Source organism: Larus michahellis, chromosome Z (genome assembly GCF_964199755.1).
Source record: "Larus michahellis chromosome Z, bLarMic1.1, whole genome shotgun sequence".
NCBI lineage: Eukaryota > Metazoa > Chordata > Aves > Charadriiformes > Laridae > Larus > Larus michahellis.
The window spans coordinates 55,764,565-55,788,764 of NC_133930.1; the positions used below are offsets into that span (position 1 = coordinate 55,764,565).

At 44.6% G+C, this 24,200-nt stretch overlaps 1 protein-coding gene across 2 annotated transcripts in view; it reads right to left on the reverse strand.

The window, feature by feature from the left end:
* The window catches only part of ABCA1 (ATP binding cassette subfamily A member 1), a 100,193-nt gene that overhangs the window by 59,808 nt on the left and 16,185 nt on the right, over positions 1 to 24,200 (reverse strand). For both annotated transcript variants that reach the window (XM_074569115.1, XM_074569116.1), the window contains exons 2-5: positions 22,933 to 23,079; positions 17,174 to 17,267; positions 13,162 to 13,303; positions 12,163 to 12,284 (exon numbers count right to left, since the gene is read on the reverse strand). In XM_074569115.1, the coding sequence (XP_074425216.1) occupies positions 12,163 to 12,284; positions 13,162 to 13,303; positions 17,174 to 17,267; positions 22,933 to 22,998 (424 nt within the window). In that variant the 5' untranslated portion in view covers positions 22,999 to 23,079. The remainder of the gene's footprint in view (positions 1 to 12,162; positions 12,285 to 13,161; positions 13,304 to 17,173; positions 17,268 to 22,932; positions 23,080 to 24,200) is intronic.

Genomic DNA, 24,200 nt, shown 5'->3' on the forward strand with positions numbered 1-24,200 from the left:
TATTTATACTGGCAGGAGCTAAAACCGTCCTCTAAACAAGCTGGACAGCCATACCCTGATTTTTCTGACAAGAAATCAAGCAGCTCAGCAGGCCTGTTGTGCAGGGTCGGCTAGTGTGAACATAGAAGCCTAATTTGCTCGCAGCTGAAGTGCTGTTCCTTCTGCAGCCATGGCTTGATCTGTTTTTATGGAAGGCTACAGCTCCCTGCTCCGTGTCCATCAGCCATGTAACAGTGCTGCCTCTACAGACATTAGATCATATGCAAGTGAGCACCTACTTAACCAGATCCCCTCATCTTCATATATTTGCCATGCCAAAGGGTGATGTGAGTAAAGAGGAGGCAGCCTACCATCCATCTCCAGCAGCTAAGATCTCTCCTGGGAAAAAGGGAAGTGTTGTGCGACAGTCCCTCTCATCTTGGGACTGCAGACACTGCGACCATCTCCATTCCTCTACAAGTCACCGTTTTTGCTTAGAAGAACTTTAAAAGAAGTGGCCAGTACAGTCACTCGGTCAGAAAACACAGCTGACACTGTGTTCTGGTGCATGCACAAGACCAGTCCTTGGCTAGCCTTCGCTGGGGATGTGTTGGCTTCAAGGATGCAGAGCCCACTTAAGCCACCTGAGATCCCACCTCCACCCTGCATAGAAAGTCAGCAGCAAACACAAGGCTCATACCTCTCTTTGGGTAGTACTTTTAAGTCCCAAATGCCATCAGGCTCCCCTCCTGTATGACACACATGACAATGGAAAGACTCTGCATCAGAAAGCAAAGACACAAGGCACAGAAGCGAAAGCCACAGGCTAGTCACCAGCAGTCCTGCCAGAAAACACAGCCTGCAGAGCTTCTGTCTATGAAGGGATGCACCCAACCAGCCCCCTAGGCCCCAGATGATATATTCTCACGTCTTCTCCTGCTGCAAGCCAAGTTCTGTTATCAGCACAGACAACTGTGAAATATAGCTTGCCAATGAAGAAATTAAAAAAAAATAAATTATTCAGGCTCCCAACAGAGCAAAAAAATGAAGCAGGCTTAAAGGAAACATCCTTACTATCTTCATTGAATTGCTTTAAGGAGGAAATCTCAAGCAGAGCTCCAAATCACATGGCATTTATAACTGGCTGAAAATTCTCCTGTTGATTTTCCAAAATAAGGACAAACTGCAAATTTCTCTGCCTTTGAACTGGTTTGCCAGACACAGAGATGACAGATGTCAGACCTGACCAAATACTTTATTATTGCAACAAAATTAGTTTCAGGAGTGTTATACAGAACACATTTAGGTCTAGTACAGGCTATGCAGAAGGTCTCTAAAGGTCGAATCCATCTCAGAGAAAGAGAAGTGCTTCTAAAGGGGCAGAAAGTAAGGGTTTGCTATTAAGATTGGATTTTGACCGTACAAGGAACATCATGCCCTAGATAAAACACAGATTTTAGATATTTCAAAACATCAACTCAGACACAGTAAAATACATTTAAAAAAAAAAATCAATAGACAGACTAAAAACTGAAGGCCTTGGTCACATCCCGCCACACACCACTGTTCTGATGGCAAATACTGGTGTGGGCATACAAGCAATGACATTATACTATTAAAAAGAATGGAACTAAGCAGAAGTTGAAAGTATAAGCTGTGATGAAGGAGGGCCCCATCCAGAATTCCCTGCACTTGAGCAAGTGACGTTAAACTCAGTGGAAATTCAAGTCACAGGAAAAAGCAGTACTGGACATTTTAATCAAATGACCATTACTAACAGCAGAAGGGTTTTCATGAGCTGGCTACATGGGCATTCATCTGTGAGACTGCTGGTTCAAACGGACACAGAAGACACCTATTTCAGAACCGCTTCTAAGCCCCAAAACAAGCAGATCATAGTGACTCTTGCTTCCCCTATGTTCAAAAAGACCTGTCACTTCTGGATTTAGTGCCAAGTCCTAATGCCCTCCATCAAGCACAAAACAGCAGAAGCCACCTCCAGAACAAAGCATCAGATCAATCCAAGATGTAGCAAAACCCACTAAAGATTATCAAGGATAAGCCAACCATTGTAGTCCAATTAGTTCAAGCAGAAACACTGTCTACTTATGCTGAAAACATACCTACAGCTAAATTATTTCAACCTCCCATGATTGCTCCCTGTTTCAATTTAGTTGGTCATTGGAAAGTTATCCTTATGGATAGTAGTTTGGTTTTGCTCAAGTCCAAAGCAAAGGAAAAAAAAATAATCAAGCTTCAGCACTGAAACAAGAGATTATGTTTTCTCTGCCTAGTTTAGGGCAACCTTTGCAACCATTCATCCCCTTCACAAGTATAAATCAGACTGTTGAGCAACAGCACTTTCAAATAGCTAAAGAACTTTCTCAATCTTTGGGAAAGACTGAAAAGCAGATGCTTAGTAGATATGGATGGCCCAAATTCACATGAATTCTTGGCTAGAGATCATATCTCTTGTATTGTACGTGCGACACTATACTGCTGGTTCACATCAGCATGCTCCAAACAGACCCTGCCTTGGTAGGCTGAGAAACTCATGCTTCAGGTTGGTGTTCTTCTGGACTGTCAATATACTAATCATTCCTTCCCTCCAGTATTGTTGTAACTTGCTGGATGAAAATACACTTTGGAGTACTTAACACCAGTATCAGTGTCCACTGTGTTTTACACAGAGGACAGGAACATTACCAGTAGACACAGAAAAGGGTAGTGCCTCTTGTTGCTTTAGGAACCTGGTCCTGCACACCAGAGTCCCAAAGCATGCAGCTAACCTGAAGAAAATTGAATGTGTACTGCTGGAGAAGTCTTCTGCATTATTATATGGATGCACTGGTAAAATTCTTTGCACTTTCTTCAGGTAGCAGTGAGAGAGAACATAGAACCATAGAATGTGTTGGGTTGGAAGGGACCTTTAAAGGTCATCCAGTCCAACCCCCCTGCAGTAAGCAGGGTCATCTTCAACTCGATCAGGTTGCTCAGAGCCTCATCAAGCCTGGCCTTGAATGTCTCCAGGGATGGGGCCACCACCATCTCTCTGGGCAACCTGTTCCAGTGTCTCACCACCCTCATTGTAAAGAACTTCTTCCTAATGTCTAACCTAAACCCACCCTGCTCTAGTTTAAAACCATTGCCCCTCCTCCTATCGCTACATGCCCTTGCAAACAGCCCCTCCACAGCTTTCTTATAGGCCCCAACATGAAATGGAAGGAAAGAGACCAGGTAGGTGAAGACACCTGTGGTCTTAAAAGGCTGCTCCATTGTCTTGATTTCTGTTCTGTGACTCTACAGCACACTTTTCCCCTCCTGCTGGGTCGTGGACAAGTGTGTGAACAGACCAGAGTAATAACATAGGTGATCAGGGATATCCGATGGCTGCTGGCCATGTTGTCCCACAGCTGTGAGGAAAGTTTTTGGGACAAAGCACTTTCATGTCTGTATCTTGTCTCAAGTGGCAAAGCACTTGCCACCCCCCCACCCCCCCACTCCCCCCCCTGGTTCTGAAGTAGCATTTTGTTGGGCAGACACCAGCTGCTGCTTTCCTAAACAGCTGGTTGGTACAAGTCAGAACAAGCACTCAGGCGTGAGATATTGCTACCTTTGCCATAAGCTGTCTGCGTCTCCTTCTGGCATATACGTATGTGCAGTCAGTCTCAGATACGGTCCAGTTGTGTTTCAGCTGCACTTGTAAAATAGATGGAGAACTACAAGGAAAGGATCTCCTGAGATGTTATCATTTACCCTTATTAAGTTATTATGGCTGTCTGTAGTCATGCAAACCTTCTGCCATCGTCAACCTAAAATGCATCTAAGACTAACTCAGGCAGTATTTGCCTCTAAAAAAGATACATTTAGAAGAACATAAGTGTTCAGGGAGGGGGAAACAAACAAAAAAATCCACAGGGAAGTGTCTTTATTTAAAATCCCTTAGAAGGGTCTTTTATTGCACCATCCTTAGAACTAAAACAACATTAGAAGGGGAAGGAAACTTTAGCTGTTTACAGAGGATGTGTGTCACAGATCAGCCTGAGCCTCCTCCGCATATAGCTTTCATGCTGCCAGGTCAGCATAAAAAAAAAGCGAAGGCAAGATCTTCAGCTAATAGATGAGCTACCTTCAGCTAAATTTTCAGAGCTAGACCAATTTTTCATCATCTGAGAATTTCATGCCATGCAGGCATAAGCAATATGCAGTTTTAACAAACTCAGTTTGTTATTAACACTTAGTTAAGACAAAAATATGTATAATTTCTTTTTTATTCTGCAGCTTTTGCATTTAATTTCAAAAGATTTTTCCAGAATTTTGGAAACCAAACATATGCAAAGTATGATACAAGCATAAAACTGTAACCTGAACTCAAAACACATCTCAAACAAGACACAACCAGTACTTGATAAAACCACAGCAGCACCAAAAAAAAAACCCAAACACCAGAACATAGGGTTGGAAGTGAAGAATGTTGCAGTTTGTTGAAGCTGCAAAGAAATTTAGCAACAGGTGGTAGAATATGTTGTTTGATTTTAGCCAAGATCCTGGCATTAACACTCACTTATTTTATGACCAAAAATATTTAAATAGAACAGCATCTGTTTCCCATGAAAAAGGCTGCCTACAAAAACTGAACTTCCATGGATTTTCAAAAAATTCAGTCAAGCAGTGCTCTGTCCTCTTGCCTGGGTAAAAATGAACTTTGATTCAACATCAACAGTATTTCAAAGCCATCACCTTTTACTGCATCCTGACTACATTGAAAACTGCCACATCCTACTGCGATTCTGAGTGAGGGCTCCAGTTCCTTGGCAGCTGTTTATTTATTTAGCTTACAGGAATGCTGTAAAAATTAGGTAGTTAAGAGTTCGTAATGCACACTGAAGATGAAATCTGTTGTTACGAGAGAAGGCTCCAAAGGTGAATATTAACTTGAGAGGAAGTCAGATCCAAACCAGGCACTCTGGCCTCAGTACCAAGTCAGACACAGACGTGGACAGGGCTTTTTCCAACTGCAGCAATTTCATAATCGCCGCTCTCATGAGAGCTCAGCCCCACAGAAATCCCCCAAGAAAGCTGAACTTTTCACCAGATGACAGTGGTACAAATTTCCTAGGGGACTACTAACACCAAACTCAATGTGAAAAGTCTCTGTCCCACTCTCTCCACCGACCTCAGCCTGTAGCTTAAACAAACCAAATGCAATCTTCAACAGATCAGGCAATTTATTGGGATTTTGAGATTAGAAGTCACTGAGAACAAATCCAGAAATTGTGTCAGAGTGGAAAACACAGAAAATAAGTGCAAATTGAAGTTAACACCGAGCATAAGTTTTCAGCAACATAGTGCTGGTATTAGCAAGCTGTACTGATAATAAGCATACAAAAATAGGGACTAGAGTATGAAAGGTGAAATTGTTTACTTAACACTTTCTATTTTATTCGCTGGTTCAATATAAAAATCAGTGTTGACGGACCAGGTTGAAGAGTTTTAGGAGACTAAAGCAAGCACCCAGAATCTTTAATACTGTCCTGCTTCAGCAGCACGTGCCAGCATTACTTACACTGTGACAAGCACAGTAAGCAATTCTTGTTTTCTTTACCATTGTGTCTTTACCTAGACAAGTTAACAGCAAGATAAAGACAGTGCCTTTAAGGTGCAGTGATTTGGTATCTGCTGGAATAGCTGTGTTGCTAATGGTAGATATGGGCACTGTTGGCTTCCCTGCATGCAGTCAAACCATTATCCAGAACCGTCAGGTTAGCTGGTCTTAACCAAATTTCCTGTGCAGCTCTTCACTAGTGCAGACCAATGCTGACACGCTTGTGATTCTCCTCATGTGTTTTTAACTGGTTTCACGCAGTCTTCCGCAACAGGGTTCTCTGAGATGCTTTTCCAAAGAGGTTTCAGTCTTCCCCTCCCACATCCATACACACCCACCTAGAATCCGAGCTGGCGTAATTCTAAGCCTCTCACTTCAACAGCATCTCAGCAGAAGGGAAGTTCAGACCAAAACTAGGCACCAAAGCCCAGTTCTGCAGAATCAGAAAACAGCGATGCACATTATGCTGTATCTGTTTACCCGCCTCAGCCTCTAAGCAAAGCCATGTAATAAGACAAAGAAACCTCTGAAAGTTCACAGACAGCCCCATGGGAAACAAGTATGATTCTCCTGGTAACAGATTCAGTGCTGCAGCAGACCTTTGTGTCTAAAGCTCTATCAACATTGTTTTATTACTTTAATCTCATCTTTGGCTTCAAAATATTAAGGAAAGCAGAAGTAGACTCTATTGAAAGTGGTAACTGTGCAAATGTGTAATTCAGCAAATACCATGCCACCTCACTAATAAAAGCTGCATAGCTAACTGACCAACACACAAGTTGGGACCCATGCTGCTATAAGAAGTCTTCTTTACCTTTGCGTATCTCTTGACTCTCAGCCTCCCAGTTTCAATTTAGGATGGAAAAAATAACAGGTCCATTGGATTCACACAGAGACTTTGTCCACTACCTGTATTAAAGGACTTAAAGTGCCCTTCCCGCAATGTTTTGGAATAGTTTTTCCAGAAGATCTGCAGTTGCCTGCACAACTTATGTTCACTTAGAAAAAAAAAAATATTTAATGACACTCAATTTGTGCCTGCTCAGCAACCCAGTGATTTGAAGAAAAAAAAAAATACATTAGGTAAACGTGGTAAAACTGCTCTGTGTACCTGAATCTCCAAACTGCCCAATCAACATGGCACACTACAAAACCCTCTGTGTAATCCAAGTACCCAGTATTGGCAGCTTGTTCCACTTGCTCTATCCATAGATCACATCTGACCAAAGCAGAAATCACACCGATTCCCACACAGTCCCAGGCCTCCTTCCTGGCTGGATGACTTGGGCTCAGAGGCAGCAGCAGCCCAGGAACCTGCTGGAGACTTCTGCTGAGGGCTAACACAAAGTAACTTGTACTGAAAACAAAGGTAAAGCAGCCTTTCTACTTGCCCACACAAGTCAAGATCTCTCTACTGATACCACAGGGCAGCGTTTTTGGCAACATTTTCCCTGGCCTGAAGGGAAGGCAAGGACCTGCACGCCAACGCCACTATGGCGCACGGTATCAGGAAACCCAGTTGTATATTTACGTGCAATGGCAGGAATGCCACCCTGCTGCAGCTGGTGTCTGCAGCTGTTTCCGGGGGTCAAGGCCACCTGGACATATGGTTTGTTAGTCCTCATTCTAGCCTGGCTGGTTTCTGCTAGGTTCCTTGCCAAGGGAGGCCAGGGAGGAAACCAGCTTAATTAGGGAGAGGTAGGCAGGTGTAAGAATCCATTTGAATATTTAGCTTGAGGGCGTGGGGTCATTTTTGTTAGGGAGAAGACACTGAGGAGGGAGTTAGTTATCACCTCAACATCGTCTAGCAGATAATGTACAACATCCTGTTTTCCCGAGCACCCTTATTAATCACGCAGCAGGACACACGCCACCAGAAAGCCTCTCCCAAGGCTGCTTTTCAGCCCAAGCCCTCCATCATCCTTTACCTGTCAAATAAAAGTAGCACTATTAGCACTGACCACACGTGCTGCAAACTCCTTGAGTCCCAACATCTGGCTGTGCAGCAGGGTGCCATCAGCAGAGGATGCCACCCAGCTGATGTTTCTCCTACACCACGAGCAATACTAATCCAACAAACAACTGGGAAAAGCAAGGCACACGTGGAATAACAGCCTGAGATCTGATGCAATTTCTTAGGCGATGTTTGTTTCCCTCTGTCTATTTCATTGCTCCATTTTTGTTTAGTTGGGATGGTTTCAAGAAAAATAGAAACATGCCCTTTGGGATCGCTGAAAACTAAGAGCAATGAAGTAAATACCAACTCGAATGGCTCATATGTGCAGCTATTAGCAACAATCAAAGAAGGTGGCTTTGATTTTACCTGCTGATTTATTGCCCCATGGCACTACAAAACAAAGCATTTGGGAGTGCCTCAGAGCCAACAGCAGCTCCACTTCTCAAAACAGGCAGAAAGCTTATTTCTTGCAAATGCTTTATCCTCTGCTAAAATGGCATTGAGGTCAGTTGCAAATCCAGTGTCTGCAAGCAGGGAGCTAAGCCTACTGCAGGTGGCAATCATGGCAGTCATGTCATGCTCTTGGAGGTGCTGTCACCAAGGTCTTTGACTCTCTGTTCTGATTTGCACTCTGCCTTATCATGAGTGTTGAAGACCTTGGCGACATTGCTGGACAGAGATGTAATGAGCACTTGGGAAGGAGAGGGCACCTGGCACCTGCCTGCAAAATTGATTATATTAAGGTATGTGTGTGCCTGCACGTAGATTTCACTGCTCAGGGCTTGCTGCAAGCAGCGATAGACAGCAGCACCCATACAGTGTGACAGCTGCCTGTGCCGAATGCGCTCACACTACCAGTTAGTACCTCACCCTGGCCAGAAGAGGTGCTCCGTGAAGCAAGGGTGGGCTGTTCCCTACTGATAACGCCTTCCCCTCTCTCCACCAGAGAGCTCTTCCGGAGCTCAGAGCAGCAGAGAACAGGAGCCACTCCTCAAACTCCTGGACAAACAGCCCTGTTAGGAGGGGTTACCTCCCACCTCATGAAGAAGCAGCCGAGATACAAAGCCTGTTGGCATGAGTGAACAGCACTGCCCAAACAAAATCTTAGTGTCCTACCTTGTCTTTAACCAAGACACTGACTTTCAGGCACCTATGTAAGCACCCTGCAATCTGATGTAAGTGTCCCTTCCGCAGGGTTCAGCACATGCCTGTTATGGTTTGAAAAACCCGTAACAATTTGTTGTCATTTAGACAGTTATTCTACCACCCAATGATCCCTCTCCACCTGGGTAAAACATGGAAACACAAGGGTTGAAATATAAACAGATTTAATAGGATAACACTAAATAATTAACAGTAATAATATAAAACATACAAGGATTATACTCAATTCTGTCAGCAGGAAGCCGTGCACTCCCAGCAGCAGACAGCAGATGTGGGACACTGCGAGTGCTGCGGCTTCAGGAGGAAGGGAAGGGCTCAGGGGTCCAGCACAAGGGCAAGAAGTTCTCTGGACCGCCGCCATCAAGGGAGAGAGAGAATTTCTCAGCAAACTTTTTAATTTATATTGAATGTGATGTTCATGGTATGAAATAATCCTGTTGGCCAGGCTGGGTCAAGTGCCAGACCAGACAACACTAACAGTCACACCTTGAACATTAGTGTGTGAGGGTTGTTTTAAAGAAGCTTGAAGTGAAAGGACTTTGGGGCAAATGCTCTCTAAACAGATTCAAACATCTGAAGCCACATACAGACACGCACACTCTGCATGACTAACATTAGAACAAAATCTCTACCACAGCCTCAATTTGTATGCTAGGAATGGAAGATCACCTCCTGAAGCTTGTTTCAAAGCCCTCAGCCAGCTGTCAGAAGTGTGTACACAAGCAGGACATCACATCAGCGTGAGAGGGGATAAGGGAGCCGCAGAGATTCCCAGAGAGCCCACATCACACAGTAGGGAGCACAAAGTCCCTCCCACTAGGGGAACGCAAGCTGCAAAGCTGCATCTGCCCGCACCACTGATTCATATGGCTTCAGGTCCAGGCCAGAGCTGGAACAGAGGTGGTATTACAAGTGTTTTCAATTATTGTCTCATCAGGTAATTAGCCCTCCTGCTAACTGGGGAAAGGCAGTGCTTTCAGGTTTGGAGGTGTGCTTACATCTGACATCCACTCCTACAGTCTTCTTAGGTCCCCAGAGTCACATGAGGAAATGCCCCAGAGAGGAAAGGATTTAAGCATCTCTCACAACTCATTGTCAACAGCAGCTGAAGTTCCCTTTCTTGCACAGGAATCTAAGCACAGCTAAGCATAAATATACAAGAACTTGTAAGACTGCAGTTTGCCATTTTATGCACGCTGGCAGAGAATGAATCAGGCAGCCAGGACCCCCAAGTTGGAGGCTTTGTAAATGAGCATATCATGAGAAGAACAAATAGGCTTTGTTCCCTATGAGCCTTACCAACAATGGGCAGTCTGTCATTCTAATGACACAGAGGCTTGATATTTTTTATTACACATTTGAAATATCTTATTATAGAAATATGATCTTTGACGACTCGTCTGAGGCTTATTTTTGCCGTCAGTCCACCAGTCTTTATAGTGTACAGAAACATGAGACTTCTGACTTTCGACTTACATGATACTCCCTATGTGAAATGCTTCTTGGAATCACTCTCCCTCTCAAACCTTCCTAGCAGTAAGAGCTTCAGCTTATGGGTTCGATAGTTTTCTTGTAATGTCCATGCCTGATGTTCGCTGCATGTTTCAATACAAAACACCAGTATCTACTCTCTTTGGAAGAGTTAACTTACAGATACTGCATCAGGCACAAAGTATAAAATCCAGTAACACTAACATCCGTCATTCTCACAGAGCACGCTTGTTTCCGCAAGACCACCAAGTCAAACCAAGGGTTTGAAGAGTTCCATGAGAAACAGTGTTAAACCTCTCCTTGGGAAATAGTAATCTTAGCTCATTTTGGCTGTGTTCGTAACATGTCCATCTCTGCACAAAGGGTTTGCTCTGCACCTTCTCCCCCTTAAGATTGCTGCAGGTTTAGGTAAAAGCATGATGACGCCACTTAGTAGTTCTCAGAGTAAAAAGACAGGAGCCTGGCAGTACGGATATTGAGCCCAGCAAGGAAGGGTGTCCCTTATACCCAAGTAAAAGTATCAACTAATGTTCAAAGAGTCAGAAACCACAGTTATCACCTGCAGATCTGATCGCATCACAATTCCACACAGCCCTGGATGGGAGAGAGCAGGGTTATATATCCAAGGCAAACCCTTTGCACAGTTCGAGTCCGTACATGCAGCCAGCACACATCTGCCAACCTGTCACTAACAATACAATTATTGCAAAGTGACTTGCCATGTACTGAGCAACACAGGAAAGGATGCAAAAAACACCATCTCTGCTTTAGAAGTGTGCTCAGGCCACAACAGACATGAAATTATCCACACCAGGTCAGATATTTTTCTTCCTGGAGCCTGCCTGAGCCACGTTCAAATGAAGAGAGCTAGGAAGAACAACTGTAACAACAGGGACAACTTTCACAAAACACTAAAATAGCACCTACTTTCAAAGAGCTCTACGTGCCTGTTGGTGAAGACGCTCGATGGCTGTATTCGCTACTCTATTTCCCTGACGTATTTCTTTCTAAAGCCTTACTTCCCATCATTTCCAATATGCATATATGCATCACTAACACAGCAGTCGAGATAAACAGTCTTTCGGAGAAGAGCACCCAAAAAAACTCTGACAAGCTGCCATGTCAGAGAGACCTGGCAATAACGAGAGACCTGCCACATTTCCTGAGACTGGGCAGAGCTTGTTTCATGTCCCAGCTCTGCCACAAGCTTCCCGTGTGATCTCACACTAATGACTTATTCATCTGCATGGGACAGGAAGGCACACCAGACCTTCTCATGCAAGCTAAAAATGGAAGGATTCTCATTTTTCGTGGCAAATGGGGCTGTGCAAGCCCCCCAAGACAAAAAAATTTTCTTTCGGACCCTGCCATTCAAAACCCTGCCAGACAATAGCAGAGAATGAAGTATCCTGCACCAAACAGTCATACGGAAACAAAAAAAAAAACCAAGAAGGGAAATAGAGACTTCATTGTCAGATAATAATCAGCTTTGAGTTTGTAAACTGGAGGCCAACGTCAGCTTTTCCTCATCTGCGTTCTCCCAGCACACTTCCCTCCGGAGTTCAGGGGGTAGAGCGCTCAATTGTAGCTATAATGCATCCATTGCTTCACTGACAAAATAGCAAAATAACTAGTGTTTTCCAAAAAGACGCACTATGTGGACTCCTTTGAGAAAGTGAGCATTTTAACGGACTTCAGTGGGCTAAGGATTGTAAATTTCACATCCAAAACAGCTGCTGTTCTTGGCATTACAGACCATCCCTTTTCTCTTCCACCAAATAAGCTGAAGAGCACACAAAGCTCTGACATAGGAGGGGCTTAAGGTACTTCTGCAGGATTGGACAGGGTTTAATGAACTGTAAATTATAACCCACACATTCCCATTAATTTCAGAAATTTATACACATGCAGCATTAACCAGACCAGAAGTACCAGATGTAGGTGGCTCTTTCTACCATGCTGTTACCTGAACCAGAGGAGTTTCCGAACTTGCGCAGTTTTCCCAAGACCTTCTGGACATCTTTTATGCTCGTGTCCTGTTGACTGTACAAAAGTAACCTCTTGGCATCTGAGAACAGGCGGGAAACACTGGTGACAGGAAAACACAAAAACAACCAGCAGTCATCAGCTCTGTGAGCCAGCATCCACAGATACAGTTTTACATCCCAGTTCCAAACTTCAGTCCCTTTCAGTTATGCCACTGCCCCCTCCAGTACAATAAACCCTTTCTTCAGTGGCCACCCTGGGACAATCCAAAGAGCCTCATAAAAGGTGACTGCTAATGCAAGGTCAAACAAAGTTACACTAGGAACCTCCATGCATTTGAAAGCATTTATTTAAGACTGTGATGGAGAGGGCCTCCTGCTGCCTGTAAACTGCTTCCTCATAGAAGCACAATAATTTCAGTATGTCCTTGCTCCTTTTCAAATGCTTCTCCAGGTGGCAGACGCATTTTACTCTGCCTTAAGCCTAACTGGCCTGACAGTGTGAATGCAGCAAGCAGTGCAGGGTATAAGGAAGCCGGCGACAAATTGAGCTTTCTGCAACACATCAGCTAGTAATAAATGACAAAATGTCAGCAGTATCCCCCAGACCTGCTCTTCAACTGCCTCTCACTCTGCACTGTCTATCTCAGAGGTTCATTAACCACGGAGAGAGCCTCTCTCAAAAAAGAGCTTATGCCTTGTCTTTTTATGGGCCAAATTCTGAGCGACCAATAAGAGAATGGACTCAGTCCTCACCCAGGCAGAGCTTTTCATTCACTGAGAGTTTGTCTGCTCAGACTCAGGGATACCACACACCTACCAGCTCTCTGATAGCCCCTCTGAGCTTAGTACATTAGCAACAGCAGGAACAGCAAAACCCTCGATAGTGTAGGGTTAAACAACTGGCTGGCAACTTCCAAATATCCCTTTTCCACATGTTCCCCCAAGAACAGAGATGAGGAAAAAGCAGGCCGACTCACATGGAAGCATTGAAGTTTCCAACAATACCAGGGGATTCCCCAGGAGTTGGGTAGCGGAAACAAGGGTTGTTGGCATTGCAGATGATCCCCTGTATCCATGGCAAGGTTCCTGCCGAAGGCATAGCTTTGTTTGGGAAGTGACCTAGAACAGAAACACAGGAGTTAGGAGACAGAAACGCAAGATACAATCCACCACTACGCAGCATTGCATTTGAAGGGTCATGTTAATCGCAGGTTTGCGATTTTGCAAATTGCATATACGAGTGCAGAACAGCCAACACTAAGAAAGGCTGAGCTCATGTTAAGTTCCCCACACAGCTCTGGCCTCCTCCACTGAAAAACTACACCTTGTTAAGCCTGGAGGAGAAGCTCTTTGCTACTCACGTCTTTGCCTCGGTTTTGGCCATGCTTACAGGGATATAGTACTTCTTGCTGAGGAATGCCCAACAGCAGGCAACTCGAAAGCCCGGCAGTGGTGAGCACATGCACACACATGCTTTCTAACCAGCACTGCTTCTCTGGATTGGCATGCTTAACTAACGCAAGGATTTGGCTTGAGGCCACACAGACAGCCCCAGTCAGGGCCTGGGTTCTGAGGACCCATAATATTTCTATTCAGTCCTTTTGGTTTTCAAAATCTGGTCACCTCACACACACTGTAAACACCAAGCAGGATTGGAAAGGGAAAGCAAAGGGTTAGCAATTGTGGGGTGGGTGCCTACATTGGTTTCCCTGAGATAAGCATGTCACTGCTGTCCCTTATTGGCTTGATTTCCAGACAGTCTTAAAACTTTAGAGTTCCCAAAACATTTAGACACCTGCCTGACATACTTCAGATCTTTTTGCTGAAGTCTAACTCCTGCTACTAAAGACCTACTTAAGTTGTAGCCCAGAGTTTACGTCCTGTTTATCTTCTGTGTTCTGGTCAAGAGTTAAAGTAGTGACAAACTACTCATGGCAGATCTTCACCAGTATGCCACTCTGGCACTTGTGAACCCCCTACCCTCCAACGACAGGGAAGAAATGCTGCCTTTGTATAATCCTGCACCTTAAATGAGATGTCAGGCTACTTTCTGCAAACTAACTCTCTCACCCCCACACAAGGGAGGGGAGTGCAGAGGAAGGTTATGCCCCTTCCCCAGTATCTCTCACAGCTACTCAAGGCTTTGACCAAGAGATGCAATCTCCCCTCTGGTGCCCACCTCATCCTCACAGCATGCCTGCAACCACACAGCGGGCTGGCTCCCTATCTCCACAGCCATAACGGATGTGCCAATGGCCCAGGAGGAAGAGAGGTCAAAGCTGCTGAATTACAGCAAGGCTGGTTAATGTAGGTGGCTGAAGGAAGACGGGGAGCTTATTGGTCCTCCCTGGAGAAAGCCAAGGACTCTGTCCAGGAGAAAGGTGAAGGAACCGAAGGTTCATTGTTTCCAGTACCCAGGGGACTGTTTGTTCCCAGTTCAGTTTAAAAAGGAAAAGCTATTTACCTGAGCTCTTGGGCTTTTGTTTCATTTTGCATTTTTGTTCTTCTTGGTTGAGGGAGGGGCCTGGGGGGTGGGTGGCAAGAGGAAGAACGCTAAGACTTTCAGATTCCTTTTGTAAACCTTCCCAGAGAATCATGTTCTCTCTCCCCATGACTTTTATTTTTACACGGCTAAGAACTCAAAGATTAAAACCAATGTGAAAAGAGGAAGGGCTCACAAGAAATCATGGTGACTTTTTACATACAGTGATGAATGTAACAGCCGTTTCTTGAAGAGTAAAGCAGGAATCTGCCAGTTTTAAGTCAGGTGAGTTGCACAAAAAACTGTAACAGCATACTATTTTCAATTACATTGCTGCAAACATCTAGCTTTTCAGTAGATATTAAAGTCACATTTTGTCAGACCCCACCCCCCAAATTAAGTGCATTTTGAATACTTTAAAGGGTCACAAGAACAAAAAAGAACAGCCAAGCTCTACACGACAGAAGTCATCAATCCTGCTCAATAGCATCCGAGATGTCTTCTGTGGCTGGTCTGATGAAAGCCATGTAACTAGCAAAATTTTGCCCCATGTTTTCAGAAGAAGGTTCCTCACACTAGGCCAAACTGCTAGAAATAAAGAAATCCTGACTGGAAAGTCTGATCACAGAAATAGCCCAATCCTGGGTTCTTCTTCTCCTCGAACAGGAAAAAGAACTGAAACCGTTATCTGTTTGTTGAAAAAGGCTATAGCATTAAAGTACTGAGGCTATCTGGAGGCTACAAAGCCCTTGCATGCAGCTCTGATACTGCTACCATTGGGCATTACCTGCAAGTGATTTCACAGCAGCATACAGTACTGCCACTACAGATAACAATCCTGTTTCCCTTAAGGCATCCACAGGGCTGCCACAGAGTTCACTATGAACTCAAGGTTCCTTTCTTTCTATCTCTGCTCACTGTTCAGCAAAAAATGTTCCCCGATACAACACATCCATATCCATCAGCACATGAATGTTCAATGAAACCAATCCAGACTTAGATGAAATAATTTAGTTACCTATTCTCAGAAGCTTTTAGAAATATGGTGAGAAGTTAACCATAAAAAGTGAATTAAAGAGTTACCAGATGCCCTACACTTTACAATTCCTGATGACAGCATAGGGATAAGACAGACAAAACAACATCAGTCAATATAAATGGGAAGAAAAAGGGCTGCAGGGGAAAGACTCAAAACTCTGTTTGTGACACCAGGGTGCCAGAGCAAAGGATTTACAAGGAGGCTAATGACTAAGAAGCCCAATCTAAACAGCTCTATGAAAAGGCAGTTCTTGCTAGGTTTGAGTTTATATATACAAGCACTGCCACAGCTGACACAAATTACCACTGAGGCTGCTAGTTATTTGTACCAGCTGAGTAGACTGCTTATGGCTTCTCTTCAGCTTCATGTCCGCATTACAGGTATCTCTCCTAATGCCACTGGAACATTCAGTCAGAAAAGGCAATTCAAACATCATGCAGCTGAGTATGAGATTTAATTTAGGGAAGCTCCAATTACCCTTGTTAGGCAGTACATAGGACCATCAGTGTCCAAAGTGTAATGGGAAACTGCAAACATTAACAGTTCAGCTTTGAAAGGATCCTTGCTAGCTTGAAAGCCTAGCAAGCAGCATAAAACGCCCCAGCCACTGCAAAGAACCACAGGGTAAGTGCTGTAGGGGCTAGTTCTTTACCATTTTAAGAATGAAACACTTCAGAGTGACCTCCAGCATCGTGTTGTACTGATCTTTAAACCTTACCTTGCAGCAATCAGGCAAAGGAAAGATAAACAGAGCTCTTCCACAGTCAGCTAATTGCAGTACGAAACTGTCACTGATCAGTAAGATGAAGCATGTTGCTAATAAACAAGTCATGCTTCCTTAAACAAATGGCAACCAGCAGAGACCTAAAGATTGTCATTTGCAGAGCAAGAATAAGCTTTCTTTGAAAGAATAGCAGAAATATGCCCATTGAGGATGCAAAGAGAAAAGTAGAATAGTTTTCCCCCACAATGTATGACTACTGAATCTACTGAACAGAGCTGACAGTCTAACAGTTAGAAAGAATGGAATTGCTCTCGTGCTCTTTAATGTGATACATTAACCCACATTACTGCCTGAAAATGAGGTTGCTTTCTTACAGATCTGAACGCTGCTTTCTTTTTATGCTAAGTCACATGCAGATCAACAATGAGAAATAAAACTTGGGTTCTGCATGGGTTTTGCAGACTTGTCACAGTACTACAGCAAATTCTCAGCTAATACATTATAAATGCAAAAAATGAGAAACAGCAAGAAAAACAACAGCAGTGTACAGTCCTGGGGCAACATTAACGTGTCAGAACACACTGCAGTCCCTAAGGTGGAAGGAAAAGAGCCACTAAAACTTCCCTGAAGATTTCTGACTGAAGTATGCAACTGCTGCCCCTGTGTCTTGCCAGCTGTGTTATTACCTTCTAACCATGAAACAACAACCATTCTGGGTGCACAGCTGCTGTGTTTGGTACTTACATTCATGCTGCTCGTAGGGCGGATATGAAAGTCTTACAGAGATCAGGATGAAGAAGATAAACAGAGGCCAGGCAACTTCGATCAGCAGCTGGAACTGGAAACAATAAAGACAAAGTATTAAGACGTCATATTCAAAACACAGGACAGAACAGAGGTTCCAGGACAGTCCACTGGTAAGACAAGACAGTTTTGCAAGCACTGCCTCACTTGGTGTTGCCTGTGCATTCCAGGACCAAGAAGTTTGTACCTCCAGCTTCAGAGGATAATCTGCAAAGAATTACAAGCTTTTCTCATTGATATGTGCCAGTTATGGGACTAAACTGGATGTGCTTAAAGGCTATTTTTGGCTTCTTTTTATAGTTCTTTTTGTCTCCTGACTGACAGAAACCTCGCAATGAATTTTCACAGCAATGAGCTGAATTTTTGGCCCCATATTTCAGAGGTAGTGGGAAGTACTTGCATCCCATTCTCACAGTAAACCACTGAGCTTCTACCCTAACACATCAGGCATGGAAACTGTGCCGCTGCATAGCTATGCCAAATCCTTGCATTTCAGTGCTGCAGAAGTATATCGGTATCAGGAAAACAGAGCTACTAAGATTAAGCTCATACCTACTTATTGTTTTGTTCTAATTTATGTTCGTTCCCAAAAGCAGGCAACCACTTGTTCAGGGTTCCTACAGACAGGCACTGAGCGTCAGCTAAAGATATAAAGAACTCAGTTATTTAGAGGAACTAGACAAAAATATAGGAAAGGCCTGCTATTAAATACAGAGCATTTTTAGACAGGGAATTGAAACAGAAGAAGTCACTGAGATGTGCCACGTCCCACAGAAATATGTGGGCAAAGCAACACTGCAGCCTGGATCTTCTGAGACACAAGCTGAGGTTTCCCAGGCTTGAGCTTCACCAGCCACACCCCTCCTTTCCCACTCTGGAAAGGCTGCATAAACATGCATTTTAGGTAAGCCATAAAACCAGGAAAAACTGAAAGCTTTTTATGCTGCCACTTCTTACATTTTCCCTCCTTTGGGAGAGAGAAACCAGAGTGTTTTCTGGTCAAATAAAGAGAAATCTTTTCCCCTTCTTTCCTGGAAAACCCCGCCTTTTCTAGTAAGATTTCTACATCATTTTTACTACAGGCCAGATAGGGTAAGACCTGCACCCCAGTGGGAGACAAAATCCTCACACACAGACGTGTTTTCCCATGTTACACCATTAACAGCTATAATTAGGCTCTTGACACTCAGCACAAGGCACTCCAGGAAAACTTTTAGGTGAGACTTCTAGGTGACTCCTGTACCTCAAAAAAACTTCACACTGTAAAAACAGTGCATTAAAACAGATGCCATTTGATCCAGCAGAGGAAACCATCTAGTATGGTTCTTCACAGATACCCTTAGGCTGACACCCAACCAAATGGCAAGGCTTATCTATCCGAAAGGCAAAAATTGAGCATCGGAGTCTCCCAGGCACTCCTGGTAACGGTGCCAGGTTCTGCAGGATAAGTTTGGGATATTGTTTCCCACTCATTATTTTCTTGCACATACTGTATGGCTACTAGATAAGAAACCCCATTGAGACCATGCTAACAAAGATGCCAGGAAGATGCCTCAGTATCTTTGTTCTCTGTTTTCACAACAAATAATGCAGTGGGCAGCGCACACACAGCCATTAACAGCAACAGCCTGCTTCCTTCTGCATTTAACAGTGGTCTGGATAGAGGGTTCAGAGACGCTCAGAGCTGGCACACCAACAAATTGTCTACTCCATCCCTTTTCAGGATTCCCTCGCAGGTGTTGCCAGGATGGCATAGCAGGACTTCTCCTCCTTTTGACATAAAGATGGCTGTGAAACCAAGACAAGCTATCCCTGCACCAGCATCAATGGCCATGCCCTGGCACACACCATAGTCCCCTGCCACCCTGGATGTAGGGAAGGGGCAGGCACCCCGAGTGACTGCCGCTACACACTATTTGGGGAAGAGCAGTGTCAACTGGGCTTGTGGAGGCTTCACAGGGTGACCAAGGTGGCCAGATAGACGCTCGCAGACCTGCAACTGCTACGGAACCAGCAAGAAAATGCTACCCTTGAGATCAAGTCCTAGCTTGCTTGGAGAAATATCAGCCCCAGCCACACCACGCTGGCGTGAACAGTAGTGCCTGAATGGCCCTGCTGTTGAAGGGGGAGCCTGGCCACATGCACACGTAGCTCCTCTTTTGCATGCCTGATTATGGTTAATTACACAATGACAAAAGTTGCTACACATGGGCTGCATGCGTACCACAGTGTGCCTCTGCACACACCCCATGTGTAACTTCGCAGATTGACAGGCTGCGGGAGGAGGGAGAGAGGACGGATACAGCTTGGGCTGACCGAGTTGCACCTTTACAGCTGAAGACTGCTGCGCCATGGCAGCCACTGAAATGCTGACAATGGCTGCACCAGAGGCTTGCATGGGGTCAGGCTCAATGTGTCAGCAGCATTTCAATACAAGGTCTGCGCTCCCTGGCCAGCCTCCTGTGATGTTCAACAAAAACTGAATTCTCTTCCTTTTGCTCCTAAAAGTCAGTAGGTTTCTTCCCCTCCTGCTTCCTGACCTTCCTGTGACAGCGCTTTTCATCCACTGTGACCTTTGCAGAAGATGGCACAGAGATACTAAGGGGGACATGTCTCACTCAGGTTCATAACAAGCAGATACTAAAGAAAAAAAAAAAAATCTCAAGTCTCATCACCCACTTCTGTGCTGCAACTACTAGACCAGCCCAGTAAATACTGAAATGAATCTTCAAACCTCCAACTCTGCCACTCCTGCTCCACCTGGAGTTAAAGGAGGAACATCCCATCTGCACACAGCAGGTGAACTCAAGAGGCAGCACTTGGCCAAAAACAAGCTGCTCTAAATTTTACTGAGGCTAGTCCCTGAAGCATGCACAGTTTATACCAGTTGGCTGATGACAAAGGATACCATTAAATATTGAGATCTACACTGTGTCAACAGGAAATCTGTTGAGCAAGAACTAACCAAACTATCACCTAGTCTTACTGTCAACCACCCTCTCCAACCCTTACGGTTCAGTTTCAATGCAGGGAGCTACCAGCAGCTGACCAGTCCCTCCATGCGAGTTTGAGGTGTCTCCTCATACGCAAGACAGCAGGGAGAGAGAAGTGTTTTTACGCAGTGACCCCTGAACATGATTTTTCTTTCCTCCTCTCCCCCTGGTAAACTCCTTCCCCCCTACTCTGGTGCTGTTGGAAGTTACCCAGTACAAAGTAACACTTGAATTGCACATGTCAGGCTGAGCTTTGAACCCAGCTTTCGCAATCCCAAACTCACAGCAGCCAAGGAGAGGGTTCAGTGGGAAGAATCAAACTTTTTCTGGGCTACACCTTCAGTAAGTACAAATGGGATAGTGCCATCACTAGCACACCCCGGTCAAGGACAGTGGTCTCCTAAGAGTAAAGCAAATAGATGAATGACTGTGCAGCTATGATAAGAGCTGAGTGAGAAGAGATGTTCTGCCAGTTTTCTGCCATTTTCTGTTAAGTGGCCTTTCCCCCTCTTGACGTCTTCAGGTAAAGCCCAAATGGGAACCCTTAAAGAGAAAAACCTTGCACGTACAGGAACCCCACAAAAAATAGCGGTCTCCAGCCTTCATTGTGAATTGACTAATAATATCAGCATGGAACAGTGACTACGAGCAGTTTCATACCCTTTGGGATACTTGATGGGAAACTGATACAGAAGCTGCCAGAAGGTACCAAGAAATAGCTGAGCAGATCCAAGGTCATTGCAAAACAAGCAGGAAGGTCTGTATCACTGACACACACTTAGCCTACCACATTTCTGTGGCATCACCAAAGGATACAAATGCACCTCTGCTGCCCAGGAAGCTAGCCTACAGCTACCGTGACAGGACATGCACTCAGACCTCTTCAAGTAACCTTCAAACCTGACGCATTATTTTCTGAAGACCATGACCAAAAAAAAAAAAAAAAAAAAGCAGCCATCGGCCTCAGTGTAAAACTCTCCTCCTCTGAAATATCCTCCTGGCTTAACCAGTTTAAGCATTGCTCCAGAGGATCCATCAATGTCCTAGAGTTCCCCTAGTTGCTACAGGCAGTTTGGGAGAGGTCAAAAGTAAGATCTTCAGTGACAAGAGAGGAAGGGACTGTTTTCAGCTATAAAAGCCTAGGTTATCCAGGCAGTATCTGAGAACTGCTTATCTTTTTAGGAGCTGTAGCCAGTTTTGAGACTACCTTCCCCAGCTCTGTTGCAACATTCTTCTAATTTATCAGGCTATTGACAAGGTGAGGGTGCTGGCCCATACATCCAGAGAGCAGCCAGCCTCGCTCCTCGCAGCTGACACAGCCCACAGCCTCTCAGCCGGGAACTCCTGTCCTGGGAGACCAAGGCTCCTGGGGTAAGGACAAAAACACGCAGACCACACAGCAATTCCTGCCATCACTGGCAGCTCTGTAACCACAGAGGTATATCGGAAAAGCCAAAGATGCCACAAGTCCCCTTTGTCTGGTTTTATTTAAGAACGGACCAATTCCAGCTCCGAATTCACTGGACGCAAGTCCTATGAAAACAAGCCTCAGACACCTGAGCAAAGACTTCAGAGACTGTCTCCATCTCCAGTGGTGAATATGATAGCCTCCCCTCCCTTGTGACTCTGAGTTTCTAAAACAACCCAGCCCCGACCAGCTGGCAAGAACCCTGACATTTGCAGGGTGCAGAAAAAGCTTATCAGAGAGACCACTTTCCACTCACCACCTCAGTAACTCATGTTCCCTTCACATTCCCTACTCATACCTCCTCAAGGTCAGATATAACAGGACAGATCCTCTGCACAGGCCTGTTGTACAGGACATGTCCTTGTCCAACATGGTTATCCCTTAAATCCCTGGAGGGGAAATAGCACGTTTTCTCTGGCTTTTAGCTGTCTGCAAGAGGCACAGCATCCTGTGAAGTCTCGTTAATGCAGAAGAATTTTAAGAACACCATACTGGATTCATGCTTCTATGCTTTAGTCACCACAAGGAGAAACTGTTTTTGCGTATTGTTTATCTGACAGGTACGTTCCCATATTGCTAACAGACGGTGAGGTCAGCCCTTAAACTAATCAGAACGCACCTTGGTAGAAAAACATCGGTTGCTTGGATTTGCCTCCATGCCAAAGTAAGAACATGTCTCATGTCAGCCACTTAATCTATACCTCCTGTTGTAAAGTCACACAACAGACTTGGGTTTCTCTCCCTGATTAAAGAGACTCAAGATGCCCGCTATTGCATCCACCACTTCTGCCATCAGGAAATGGCAGAATTTTGTTGCTGCTGTTGCAGCTTGCAGCATTTGAAAGCTCTTAGACTGAAGCACACATCCCTGCAGCCATGTGATGCCCCACCTGCAGAGCAGAGAAGGTCATAGCACGGGTTTCCATTGTACATCTTCCTTGCTGCACACAGCAGTCATGCACTCCCTCTGCCTGGTCTGACATGAGTGCTTCATTACTTTCACACTCTCTCATGCTGGGATTCAGGACAGAAGTCTTGAGCACTTTCAAGTCCTCTGGTTTCTGTTCACCTACAACTCTCTTCAATTTAAAGTAGGACTTTCCAAAGGCAGACCAGTTGCTCTGCCAGGGACCACCAGAGGTAAAACATTAAGACACAGGATGTTTCCCTGTTTTGCTTGAAAAGTAAGCTACAAGGATACAACTTAGACCTCAAAAAACCCTTTGGCTAATACTTACAGTCTGTCTTCTTCTGTAGGTGAAGTTCTTCCATAGCAGCAATCCCAGCTGCGTCCAGAAAGCCATCTTCCTTCAGCAAAGCCTAGGAACTCCCTTCGTGCAGCAGCAGTGGCAGTACACAGCAGAGGTGTCGTGGCTGGGCATTAACTGGGGGTGGGGGGGCGGGGGGAGAGAAAAAAAAACAGTTGAAAGACAGAAGCTGTGTGTTAAGAACAGAAAGGGCAACAAGACAGGGGCACGCAGAGGCTGCAGTCCATGACTCCATGTAACCCTACAGCCCCCAACGGCACTCCCCACCACTGCCTTCTTACTCCATGCACTCCAGCCAAGTCTCATGGGTCTCAGCAAGCTCAGATTTAGACTCAATGTCTCTTACCTCAGAGCTCCAAGGCACAAAAGAATGCAATACCCGCAGGATAACAATTTTCCTTCCTGCCCAAAAATTCCAAGTGCAAGAACAGCCCAGAACACGGAAAAAAATCATAGGTTTGAAAGACAATTTAGAGACCCCTCTGAATGAGACTGAACTGTACAACTCAACCCTTTAAAGAAAAAAACAAAAATATTCTTTCCATGTTTACTTTAAAATGGTGAAAAGCCTGTTGCCAAATTAGGAAAGTCTTTGTTTTGAAGCCCAGTCAACACCACCGCTTGTAGGAGAAAATGCTATGCACTTAACAGTCAAGGGAGAGAAGTCCATTTCCTTGAACTTAAGTCACTAAGAATGACCCTGTGGCTATTCATATTTGGATAAAATGAATGGAAAATTGCTGTTGAGTCAGCATTCAGATCCTGCAACCACCTGGCCTCCAACACTGTTGTGAATTGGGTGTATTCAGGATGCACCTTGTGAGAGCATGAGAAAGTATAAACCGCTAAAAAACATATTCATCTCTTTAGTGGTTATTAATAATTGCACAGTATAGCCTTGTGTACACACAGACTTCCAGGAAGACTCAATCAAATGGAAAGGTGAGCTTATAGCACATTAAACTTCATTAAACTTTTTTCCAGAATTAATTTAGCATAGCTTAATTTACTTTTGAGTTTAAGGCCACTTCAGATTAAGAGTAGTTTCATCCTGAGTAAGCATCCACACAGGAATTTAGTTAATCCACATCAAATTAGTTCTGATTTATATATTTGAATACACTCTGTTGACAGGCTCAGTGTGAACACGACAGCCACCAGCCAATCCAAACACCCAGTGAGAGAACCATTCCCTCCGACATCTGTTAAACTGGGAACACACATGCTTTTGATTCTAG